The 11,877-nt window shown below is 40.8% G+C and overlaps 1 protein-coding gene across 1 annotated transcript; it reads right to left on the bottom strand.

The window, feature by feature from the left end:
• Positions 1 to 5,310: 5,310 nt before the first annotated feature.
• On the bottom strand, positions 5,311 to 9,471 carry fetub (fetuin B). Its single transcript, XM_020601946.1, has 8 exons — positions 9,253 to 9,471; positions 8,209 to 8,325; positions 7,992 to 8,079; positions 7,663 to 7,829; positions 7,353 to 7,466; positions 6,898 to 6,984; positions 6,249 to 6,508; positions 5,311 to 5,939 (listed from the first exon to the last, which is right to left on the bottom strand). Exons 1-8 carry the CDS (start codon positions 9,469 to 9,471, stop codon positions 5,429 to 5,431), a joined length of 1,563 nt encoding a protein of 520 aa, XP_020457602.1. The 3' UTR covers positions 5,311 to 5,428.
• Positions 9,472 to 11,877: the final 2,406 nt, after the last annotated feature.

Genomic DNA, 11,877 nt, shown 5'->3' with positions numbered 1-11,877 from the left:
ACTTTAGAACGTCGCTTATTGGTGGTACTCGCCATGAACCTTGCCAAAATACTCTCACTCTCATTCTCCAAATCTCTATCTCCTCACAATCCCATTTTGAAGCATAATGATGCATCTTATATAGCTGGTATGGCACCAAACCACACAAATCTGTAAAACCTGTCAAGCTGTCATTGGCTCAGAATGCACTGAAACGCCATGAGCGTTGACACACACTGAAAGACTATGAGCCAATGAAAAGCTTCGAAACATTTTGAAGGAGCTTCAAACGTCATCGGTCACGTGACACTGGTGTTTTGATACAAGCTCCGACACAGCGTTTCAAATCACTCCGCTTCAGCACGAGTGACACAAGCTTCAAAACCTCTGTATCATTTGCCCATCACTACCCCTTGCTCCTGCTGTGCTTTCCTTTTTCTTTGGACCTCTCTTCTGGACCCTGGATCTACTCTGCCCTACCAGTCCCCTCCATACAGGCTGATGCACAGTCCCCATTAACCATCTATGCATGCTCCTGTCTCCTCAGCCATCATTGCTTCAACCACAACCAATTCAGGAGTGACCTCAGCGTCCGCAGCCCGGTCTGTAACCATCCATCTCACCATTGACTGTTTTTCTCTGCCACAGATCGACACCTGGTTACTCCATACCATTCAGCACCTATCTGTCTATTGCATTTTAAATTACACTGTAAAGAAACCCATCACTGCTTGCATCGAAGTTGGCTATCTGGGTCCATCTTTATTGCTCGTTCCTTTCCGTGTACGAGCGACCATAACAGGTGCACATTGGGAGCCATTGAACTGGAATCAGATTCCTTGTATTTTAACATATTTGGGAATAAAGTTGGATTGAATGATTGATTTTCTAGTCTCTGCAAATGAGGTTGCTGGTCCATCCACTGTTTCCACCCTCTTCCTGCAAATGCTGTTGCATCTGCTCGGTCCTGGTTGATCTGCTCCAGGCCCTCTTCTGCAACCCTCACAACCTCAGGGCTATTTCAGGCTGGAAGGTCTGGCCTGGCTCTCCTCACCTGCTGCAGCAAAGCCAAACATAGGGACCAGCAAGTATACACTCCAATCCTTGAACATCCACACAGAATTGGCCCAATTAAAGCTTTAATTTTACCCCAGTGAATTACTTCAACCTATCCTGGTAGTAGTGATGTCCAATTGACACATGACACCTGTATCGAACCACTTCATCATTTGTATGGAGTATTGGTTCATTCATTCAAAAGTTCGATTTAGTGCAATCTGGTGGCAAAATAGTATTCAGCAGAACAATGTCTGAATTATCTGATGTGTGTAACTAGGCTTTGTGTGAATGATGTGAAAACATTTGTAAAGACTGATTGGTCAGTCGGTCGAGTCTATGAACGTATGTTGTGTAGTAGGTGGAAGAAAGCATGCTTGGGGAAACAGAGGATGTGCTAGGATGGTAATATGTGCATATGTAACTAGGGCAGGGTGTGAATAAATACAAGGGATGGAGAATCAATCACTTTTATTCCTAGCTGGCTCCATAGTGATCACACACCAGCAGCAATGATCATACCAACAGAAACTACGCTGACAAACCCACATGTTGTGCATCATCTCGGGTGGCTTTATAGTACCCCTATGCCTACGCACCTGCCGACGCGTGCAGCGAGATCTCACGTCGTAACACCGTATCTACGGTTTGAACCGGTCACGGGAGTCACTCAGGCCAGCTGTTTCTGCGTCGGATGTCATCAGTCACGTGTCTTTTCGGCAACGATACAAGCCTTGAGGCAGTGGTTCACGGGAGATCCCTCTCTAAACTCGAATCATGTATCGAGTCCTCGGTGTCAGATGGCCATCACTACCTGGTAGATAATTGAACATTTAGTGCAATGCCTTTACAAACCTTGGTTTAGTAAACCTTCAGACTCTTTTATAAATGTACAAATCTGTATTCAGGCTGCTTCCCCTGGAGTCGGAGGTCCAGTAACATTGTTCTCAGTTTACAAGCACATTGTGTCCTCTGACCTTAACAGGCCTATGACACTCACCGCAAACCTCGGTTTGTAAACCTTTTTTTTGCAAGGTAAAGCAAGCAGAGTTTGGCACATGCATTAATAATACGGGACTTTCCCCATTTCCAAAGAATTAGGAAACCGCTTCTATCTGCTGATCCTTATGTCAGCTGCTGGCTCAGACTGCCCTCAGGGCTATGGGGATGTTAATGCAATTAAAGGAAAAGCTCAACAAATACACCGTCAAAAAATGTATTCATTTTGAAACAACTTATGCAACATAGTCCACTTCTGTTCTGCCCAACTGTTTGTTAATTATATTGTAAACTTACATTTTTTGCCATAAGTACATACTGTACTGTAGCTAAGTTTTGGTGCTATAGTTAACTCCTTTGTCAGACAATGATTTACACTGACTGCAAATTTAATGCGGAACAATACACAGAGATCTTGGAGCAACATATGCTGCCTTCAAGATGATGTCTTTTCCATGGACACATATGCAGATTTTAAGAAGACAATGCAAAGCCTCATACTGCCCATTACCAAGGCCTGGCTGTGGAGGGAAAGGGTGTGAGTGCTGGCCTGGCCTGCCTGCAGTCCCAATCCATCCTCAAAAGAAAATGAGTGGCACATTTTGAAACAAACTGTGCCAACAAAGACCCAGACTGTTGTAAACCTTAAGACTTGTTTTCAGGTGGAATGAGACAAAAAAATAGTCCTGACACACTTAATCACTTGTCCCTAAACATCTTTTAAGTGTTAAAAAAAGGAACAGCAATGAACTTTTTGGAGCTTTCGCAGAACATCGATGACTCTAGTTTAAAGTACACTCAGTACTATGTCCGGGGACATTTATTTGGGGCCTCAGATTTACAGACTTGGCAAACAGATTATCTGTGCTCTGCAGCTGTGTCAACACAACTGTAATTGACTGCTGCAATCATGGTTGGTTGCAAAAGAGGATCAGAAGACATGTTTTCATAACACATTTTGTAATTTCCATTTAAGGATACAAATACTAAAAATATAATGCACAGTAATGCATTTTTGTTTTATGATGAAGTGACACTTTTGAGTTTACTTATATTTTTAACTGGCCACTTGAAGAATTTGTTTTACCTTTTAAAGAAATACTCTAATGAAGACCCCGAATTGTTATTAAGAATCAGTAACAAACATCCCTGAAGTGTCTTAAACCACTTTAATTGCTTTTACACTGAGGGCCATATAAAATGAAAAAACATTTTCTAGTAGTGCACAGTGCTCCATCACTGTTGCCCAAAATATGACTTGGTCTCTGGTGCCCTACTAAACCCAACAAATTGAACAATATCCCAAAGTGAATACCAGTTTCACCTTGGAAATCCCAATAAAAATTATTTTGTTCCTGGCCCTTTGGCTCTTTGCATTGATTGCTGTGTGGTTAGTTGTTTAATCGAGCTATCACAGAAGTGGAAGTTACCTTTGCCAAGGGCACTGACACGACCCCAGACACAGACCCTGGCTTTTGGACTTGTTGCTGGTAACAGTCTGGATGGCCCTTTTCATCGTTGGTCCGGAGCACACAACATCCATTTCTTACAAAAAGACCTGAAACACTGATTAGTCTGACCACAGCACACGTTTCCACTGTGTGATGGTCCATCCCAGATGCCTCCAAGCCCATAGCAGTCGACTTCTGGACATTGTTGACATAGGGCTTCCATTTGGCACAACACAGTTTTAAGCAGCATTTATGGATGTAACTACGTATCATAGTGCCAAAGTAACCCTGAGCCCATGTGGTTATATCGCTTATAGAAGAGTGACAATTTTTGATGCAGTCTTATTTGAGGGATCGGAGAGCTTGGTCATCCAGCTTAGGCTTGGCCGTTGCCCTGTCACCTGTTTCAAATGGAATCGTCATTTGATCATTTTACCTCCTTACAGCCCTGAAATGCAGCCATCCCAACTTTTTCTGGAATGTGTTGCAGCATCAGAATTGAAGTGAGTGTTTATTTTGAACAAATAATAAAATTGATGAGGTACCACATCAGATAATGTGCTGCTGTTTTGGTTTCAATGTAATAGAGGACACAGATGATTTACAAATCATTATTTTCAGTTTTAATTTTTTGATTTTACATACCGTCCTGACTTTTTCTGATTTGGGATTGTATGCTTAGAACTCAAACTCTGCAGCATATTTCAGACTCCTTTAGAAAGTTATTTTAACAACACATTACACAGAGATTGGCAGGTGGTGATTACACATTATACTGCTTCAAATACATTTAGTTGAAACAGGCAAATGTCATATTCATGATAGTTGAACTTTAACTCTAGGTGGTGCTACAGCATCATGATAACTTTAATGGCACCAAGCCAGTGGCCATGAGTAAGTGCTTTTTCTACACTTCTTCATGTTCTTATGAAGTTTGTGCTTCATCTTGTATCTCTTGTACATAGACACAAGAAATAAAGAGGGTCATGGGCAAGATCAGATGGGTGACAGTACAATGACACTCTGAATGTGTTTAAATATAATTTTAAAAAAGTAAAGATTACTGACTTTCAATTCATTATTTACTTTGTAAATAATGCATTTAAAACTTACATGGATTTGATCAGAGAACAGGAAAAAGAGTTAAAACTGATATGCTGGCACCTTTTATATTAGTGCCCTTCAGTTAATGCTAGCATATTAACAATAACAGTGTTTATAAAACCCATCTGCTTCTTGTCACATAACCACAAGCTTCTCTCAAGTCCCATCTTTTTATTTGATGACAGTAATAGTAGTTAAATCAGTGAAAGGAAACACAGGCAGAGTGAGTTGTGTTGGCTGGGGACAGGTGCATAAAATCAGCACACAATGGATTACTTGGTCTTGATCAATGCAAAAAATTCAGGAGTATTTGTGGTATCATTCATTATTTTGGGCAGCTAAGGACACATACAGTACAATACAAATGTTGAAAATGTTCATGTTTGCTGTCTAAGTTGTGACTCAGTCTGAACATCCGTACTGAAGATGGTTCCTCCAAGTTAATGTGAACATATTGTGGTCCCTTTTTACATGTGTTGTCTCTGAAGATTGCAAAAAAAGCCACTGCCACTTGAGTTTATTTGTTTTTTTATTCATGAGTGAAATTTTCCTTCAACAGAGTAAATGTGAAAAACATGTTGAAGTTAAATTAAGTACATGTTATGTGCTTATAGCAGACCAACATTTTGCATCAGAATGAACCTGAGCAACAGTCAAGTTGTGTTACATTGCCTGTCAATGTGTTAAATGCAAACGTGTCTGCTGTTAAAGAAGACTGTCAATGTGTTAAATGCAAACGTGTCCGCTGTTAAAGAGGACTGTTCTTTCTTTAGCACATTTAAGTCTGTCTTTCAGTTTTTATGGTCCATTAAGTTCCCTGTTGAGCTGCACAGGCCATCTTATGCAGCCGGCTTGAACATGGGGTCTTCAATGAAGAGTTTCTCCACCAGGGTGGTTCCCTCAGTTGGAGGGTGACACTGTGCTGAGAGTGAAGTGGGGAAGTTCAGGATGTTTGGTTCAAAATGTCCAGGGATTTGGGGGTCAGGCCTGAGGTTCAGGGTGACTCCAATGTCACCAACAGGGACATCGGGGAAGGAAGGCAGGGTCATGGGCTTATCAATGGAGGGCAGTATCCTCACTGTGCCCACTGGGTGGTCATGGGGTGCGAACTCATGCTCAGGTTTGTGGTGATGATGGGGCAGGGTCATGGGCTTATCAATGGAGGGCAGTATCCTCACTGTGCCCACTGGGTGGTCATGGGGTGCGGATTTATGCTCATGTTTGTGGTGATGATGGTGGTGCTCATGCTCATGCAAGTGACTGTGCTTGTGGTCGTGATCCAGGGCACGCTCATGGTCGTGCTCATGAGTGTGTGTTCCTTCCTCATGATGGTAGTTATGGTGGTGGTTCAGTAAGTTAGGAAGGTGTTTCTGTGCCTCAGCATGAAACGCATGCACATGGTCGTGGTTGATCCCATGGTCATGGGAGTGGTCATGAGCGTGCCTGTAGGGGCTGTCTGGGTCATGATCATGAGTGTGGTGGTGGTCAGCATGGTCAGCATACTCCTGTCCTTTTTTGTGATCACTGCGGCACTTGGTGTGGTCGTACATGTGGTCATGGCCTGGTGTGTGGTCATGGCCTGGTGCGTGGTCATGGTGGTGTCCGTGGTCATGGTCGTGTGCGTGGTCATGGTCGTGTGCATGGTCATGGTCGTGTGCGTGGTCATGGTCTTTGGTGTGGTTATGGTCTTTTGCGTGGTCATGGTTGTGTGCGTGGTCATGGTCTTTGGTGTGGTTATGGTCTTTTGCGTGGTCATGGTCTTTGGTGTGGTCATGGTCTTTTGCGTGGTCATGGTTGTGTGCGTGGTCATGGTCTTTGGTGTGGTCATGGTCTTTTGCGTGGTCATGCCTGTGTGTATCATTGTGGCTGTGGTCAAGCTCTTCACCCAGCAGGTGGTTTTCCTTCTCTCTCTCAGCAGCCTGAAGAGCACATTAAGACAAAATGACTGATGTGTGGCACATAAAAATGGTTAATTGGATTTAAAACATATGTAAGCTCTAATGTTGTAAAACCTAACTTTAACTACATAAAAAGAATACAGATCTGTCATCCAGTCTTTTAGGGCAAGTCCAAGTAAAATCTCATGAATTCCAGTTCCAAGGGTAGCCTTATTTTTGTAGGTTTGGCCATTATTTCTATATGATAACATTAACACCAAAGTAACTGCTGAGATCACTTAGAGAATACAATATATTAAAATTCATATACAATTCATTCAAAAACTTTCAATTAACACAGAAATTTAAATAATTGTGTATCATAATAATAAGAGAGTGTAAATCACTGTGACACAGTTTGTGAATCTTACCTCAGACTCATAGATCTCACACACTACATTGACTGTATCCTCATTAGTGGAAGTGTGGATGAGGGAGCCCTTACAGAAGCCCTCGTGCTGAAGACAGAAGGAGGGAGAAGAAGGGTGGTTATTAGATTTTTTAATAGATAAAAACAAACTGCATTTCAAAGTAATCCCCTTCTATAATAAACTTGCTCACTGATATGAGAGCAAACTGGTCCAGAGCTACATATGCACAGATACTTGCAGAGGTCTGTTACAGCATTGAAACATCAAATAACCCCCTGATTCATTGCACTTAAAAGTGGAAAGCCAGGATAAAAATTGACCTTTAATTTTTTTCTGTCTCTCAAGGGTTTTGTGACAATACAAGCCAAATAGTCTTGAGCACATACAGGCACCACCCTTAGAATTAGTAGAAATAATTTGATCAAGATAGAATGAAATCATTTGTCAGGACTCACAGCGAACTCGCAGTCCATGAGGCGGCACTTATCAGCCATGTTTGCTTCTGTGCTCTTGTTACAGATGGTCTCCTGGATGGTGTACTCTACATAGTAATTCATCCCTGTTCCATGCTGGATATGCACATAGAAAGAGAGAAGAAGAAAGAATAGGCATAACAATAAGAGCTCTTTGGTCAGGAGTTGGTCAAGTGGCCAGTCAATAAGCTAAAGAACTGCAAATGTTTGCTGTAAATCTGAATCTATCTACATTTCCTGTGTTCAGAATATATACAATGGGATTTTGTTGTTGTAGATGTGAAATGCTTACTCCGGCAGTAGCGCGAGTAACAGCGTGCAGAGCGAATAGATTGCCCAGCTCATTCTCCTTGTTGAACTTCTCCAGTGAGAGAGTCACAGCCTTCTGAACCTTTGTGTTTTTATTGTCGACTAAAGATGCACAGTCAGGACATATGCTATTCACCCTAGCTGCAGGAACTGAACAGAGAAGAAGCGGATTTCAATACACACATATCACAAGATTGTTTTTGCACTGGATGAAATCAAGTTTTGTGTCTTTTGGAACAGAGTTGTTTTCCACATTATTATTTATGCTGAATTTCAATGGTTTTGCTTTTATTATTGGTATTTCTATCTTACCTGGTCTGACAACACATCCATATTTGTAGAGACGCACAACTTTGTGTGGCTTACTGATGTAGATGATAGCTTTACACTGTCCATATACCTGCAAGGACAAACACAGCTTCAGACTTCTGAGGCCCCCTCCCAAACAGCAGGTTTATGAATGTGTTCCTTTGTGTTACCTGTTTATGAGTATGTGTGCATGCTAACGTGTGGATGGATGTTTTCTCACCGGTGTTTCAGGGGTGGGACGAATCACACAAGTGCTCAAGTCCTTCTTTCTCCTGACAACACTGCAGTTGGTCTCCTCAACATCCAGAGTTAGATAGAAAACCACACCAACCTCTTCCTGTGAGCACACACACACACATCCAGTGTACAGGAGCCACACATTGTGCATTTAAAGAACAGTAATTCTAATCAGTGACACCTTGTGTGTGATTTTAAAATGGCTGATAAAAATGAAGCTACAATAATGCTTTCACACTCAGTTACCTGTGTTTCCATAACAACTGTTACCATTTCACTAATGTACTGACTTATGTTTCACACAGTCAAAACAAATCTGTCTTCTACTGTGCAGATGACACATTGTTAATAACATCCTTGCCTTATACATCTGATGTCTCATTAGTAAGTGTACTCATAGTATACTCTTAGACATCACCTTTTGTCACCTTCCATCATGTCAAATGTCTATAATCACAGATTGTTTTGGCCTTTCATGCCAGTTTATTTAGTAATCTTTTACTTGTCTAATGCAATATGCCTGAACAGAAGCAGTGGACAGCAGAATCAGAGAGAATTTCAACATGTCTTCTTTGACCAACTTATCTAATTTGCAAGTGACAGCAAGATTAAACAGTATACATTTTAACTGTGCATTTGTAGAGCTATCTCCTGGTTTATTGTAACCTTTTAATGTCTCACATGCATACACTTTAAACTGTACTAGATGACTGTAATGGGTAATTTTGCTCATTAATGATTAATTACTTGAACTGGGGATTTATTGAGTAGAATTGCTTTCTGATGTTAGTTTTTCTCCATATGTAAAGTGCTTTGACACATATGGATTGTATCCCAAGATGGGAAGAGAAGTGCCTAGGTAATCAAGCTGTACTGCCCATTATTTTAACTTCAATTTTTAATTCTCCATTCTGTTTCAATAAGTGAAAAACTGGCTGAAGCTAAAATTCCTACCTAAAAAGTCTCAGTTTTATAGAAAAGTTGTTTTTTTTGCATTGCTATGCTGGTGCTCAGTGAAGTGACTCACATGTTTTGCCAAGTACACGTTGGACAGGCGGTGAAGGCTAAAGATGTAGCCAGTCTTCCGGTCCAGGTTGATCTTGGTGAGAGCCAGTTTTGCAGCACCCAATGCTGATGGGTCTTCACACGACCCCTGCTCCAGGTCAGTAGTGTTCACCGGTGCACTGTGGATGTGCACACACGCCGCCAACACCAACAACAGCGACAATAGCACACAGTGCTTCATGGTAAAGGCCTGGAACAACTCTGTGTCTCAAAGACATGTCCAGTGACCTTTTATATCCTGCTGCTAGCCCACCCACTCTCATGTCACCTCAGGCAAATATAGCCATTGACCTCATCCCTTCTAAAAATGCACAGTCATCTCTGGGGATGCTGCATCTGTTGATCTATCTTCCACCCAATCAACTACTGTATAGATTTGCACAATGGAGCTTATCAGTTGGGAGATAATTAATCTCGCAGTCATGCTCTTTTCTCCGTGATTGATACAGACGGGGCTGCAAGCAACTTGATCCACTCTGGGCACTAAACTTAGTTTAATTCAGGACCAGGCTTAAAAGTCATTCAGGTACACAGCACTGACAAGATTACAATAGTCTTAATCAAAAAGTTACAGACTGATATCAAATAATCAAGCTGAGTATGTAGATTAGTATTCAAACATACTGTGCACTCTGTAAGCAGCTACCAGCTGATCTAAGCATGATCAGGTCACCACTGCCATCAGTAAACACAGCCTTGATTTTACATTATGTTGTACCATTGCTTAATAGGGGACCCTCAAATGAACTCAACAACTGTTGCCTTATATGTAAACTATATCCATCCATACATACATATATATATATACTTTCAAAAACTTGCCCATATTGAATTTGATGAGAAATCGTGTGATTGTTTTGTCTGATAGATCACAAGCTGTAAAAATGGAATAGTTTGCAGGGAAAAAAACCCAAAACTGGCTGTTTTCATTTCTTTGTCTTGGTTTAAACTGCTTATAACCTTATAACATTTTACAGTATAAATGTCAGTGTAACAGATGTTTTAGATACTGTGTTTTAGTATGATTTTGTTTGTGTTGATTTTGTGTGTATATTTTAATGTGATTTTGGATTTTTAATACTGATTTTATTTGATTCATGTGTATATGTTTATGACTGTTTTGAAGGTGTAAATTGTATGTCAAGGCACAATTAAGAAAGAAGGTTTCTGTCCTGAAAAGATCAAGGTGACGATGATGATAATATCATAGTGTACTGTACTGTGACCTATGGCTTAGCATTTCTGTGAGCGCTGAATGGGAACTTCAGTATCTAAAATATTATTTATATCACTGAATGTTACCCAGTGTTTGCAGAATATCAACAATCAGTTTTGAAAGTCTGCTGATTAAAGCATCATTCTCATTTCATAACATTGTTTACACCGAGGATGAAAACTGCACAAACCCAAAGATATTACTCTTCACCACATTCATGTACTTTTACCCAGTATCACTTCTAAAATTTTAGGTTCTTACTAATCAACTGCTATACTGAATGAGACAATCACTGCTGGGCCTGTGATAACTGTAGGCACTGCAGATAAAATATGTTGACCTTTGTCATAGAAAAGCAATCAATCCATGGACTCAGTGGGCTAAGAATCAATATGCCCTCTGCTACTGCTGTGTTGAAATTTTGTATCCTTTCGTAAGAATTGTTGGGACATATTGTACACACCAAACTGAATTAAGTACTTTAAAATGATGGTAAATTACAGATCTTCACATACTGAGGGTGCCACAGACAAATCCTCTACACCACTTTGTCATTTTTATTTGCATGAGTGGTGTTTGCATCGAGTAGGTGAGCAGTGTTGCAATGTAAAGTGCTGTGTTTACTGTATTTGTGAGACCTATTTGTCAGAGGGTGAAAAGAATGAATTGGACACAGATGAAAACATTTCATATGAGAGAAGAGGGAATTAGGTTAGAGTATAAGAATAGTTAAAAGTTGCTACTAGTTTGTTTTTCATCTTTCTTTGCTGGAGTAAAGGGGCATTTGACCAAGCGCTTCAATGATGTGACTTTTAGGCCAAAGACATATCCACATTAAATTTAGGTTTTAAAAGGGCAATGAACATTTTTGGAATTATGCTTTTCATTTCCAGATAAAGAAAGAAAAAAGAGTAAAGTTGGAAGCATAGTGCTTTACCTGTGACTGCATCACCAGGTGTATGTGTACAGTGTGCAGACAAAGAGCAATGTACATACAGTATAATCATGACAACCTTTGGCTCCTACGCTAACGCCTCTGCCAAGGGATTACCTACATGAAAGTCAGACTCCCCATGCCCAGCAACAGCAGATTTAAGATCTCATAATGAAGTCTGATTGGCAAAGATTGACTGATACAGATGTTCTAGTAAGGTCATGGTGGGTCAGCAAAATGAACAAACCAGCTGAGTAAGGATTCCTGGGCTGACCCATGCTCCTAACCAAGGAACGGGGGAAAGATAACAAAACATAACGGCTAACCTCACCCCTGCAGCAACTACTGACTAAGGGCTTTAGCACAACAGGACATGATTATTTACATTGAGAAGGAACAACACTGCAAAACAATATGCAGACAAATCTGCCAGCTGT

Source organism: Monopterus albus, unplaced genomic scaffold, assembly GCF_001952655.1.
Source record: "Monopterus albus unplaced genomic scaffold, M_albus_1.0 scaffold53.1, whole genome shotgun sequence".
Classification (NCBI taxonomy): Eukaryota; Metazoa; Chordata; class Actinopteri; order Synbranchiformes; family Synbranchidae; genus Monopterus; species Monopterus albus.
The sequence above is the reverse complement of the archived record's forward strand: the minus strand, read 5'-3'. Positions and strand labels throughout refer to the sequence as shown.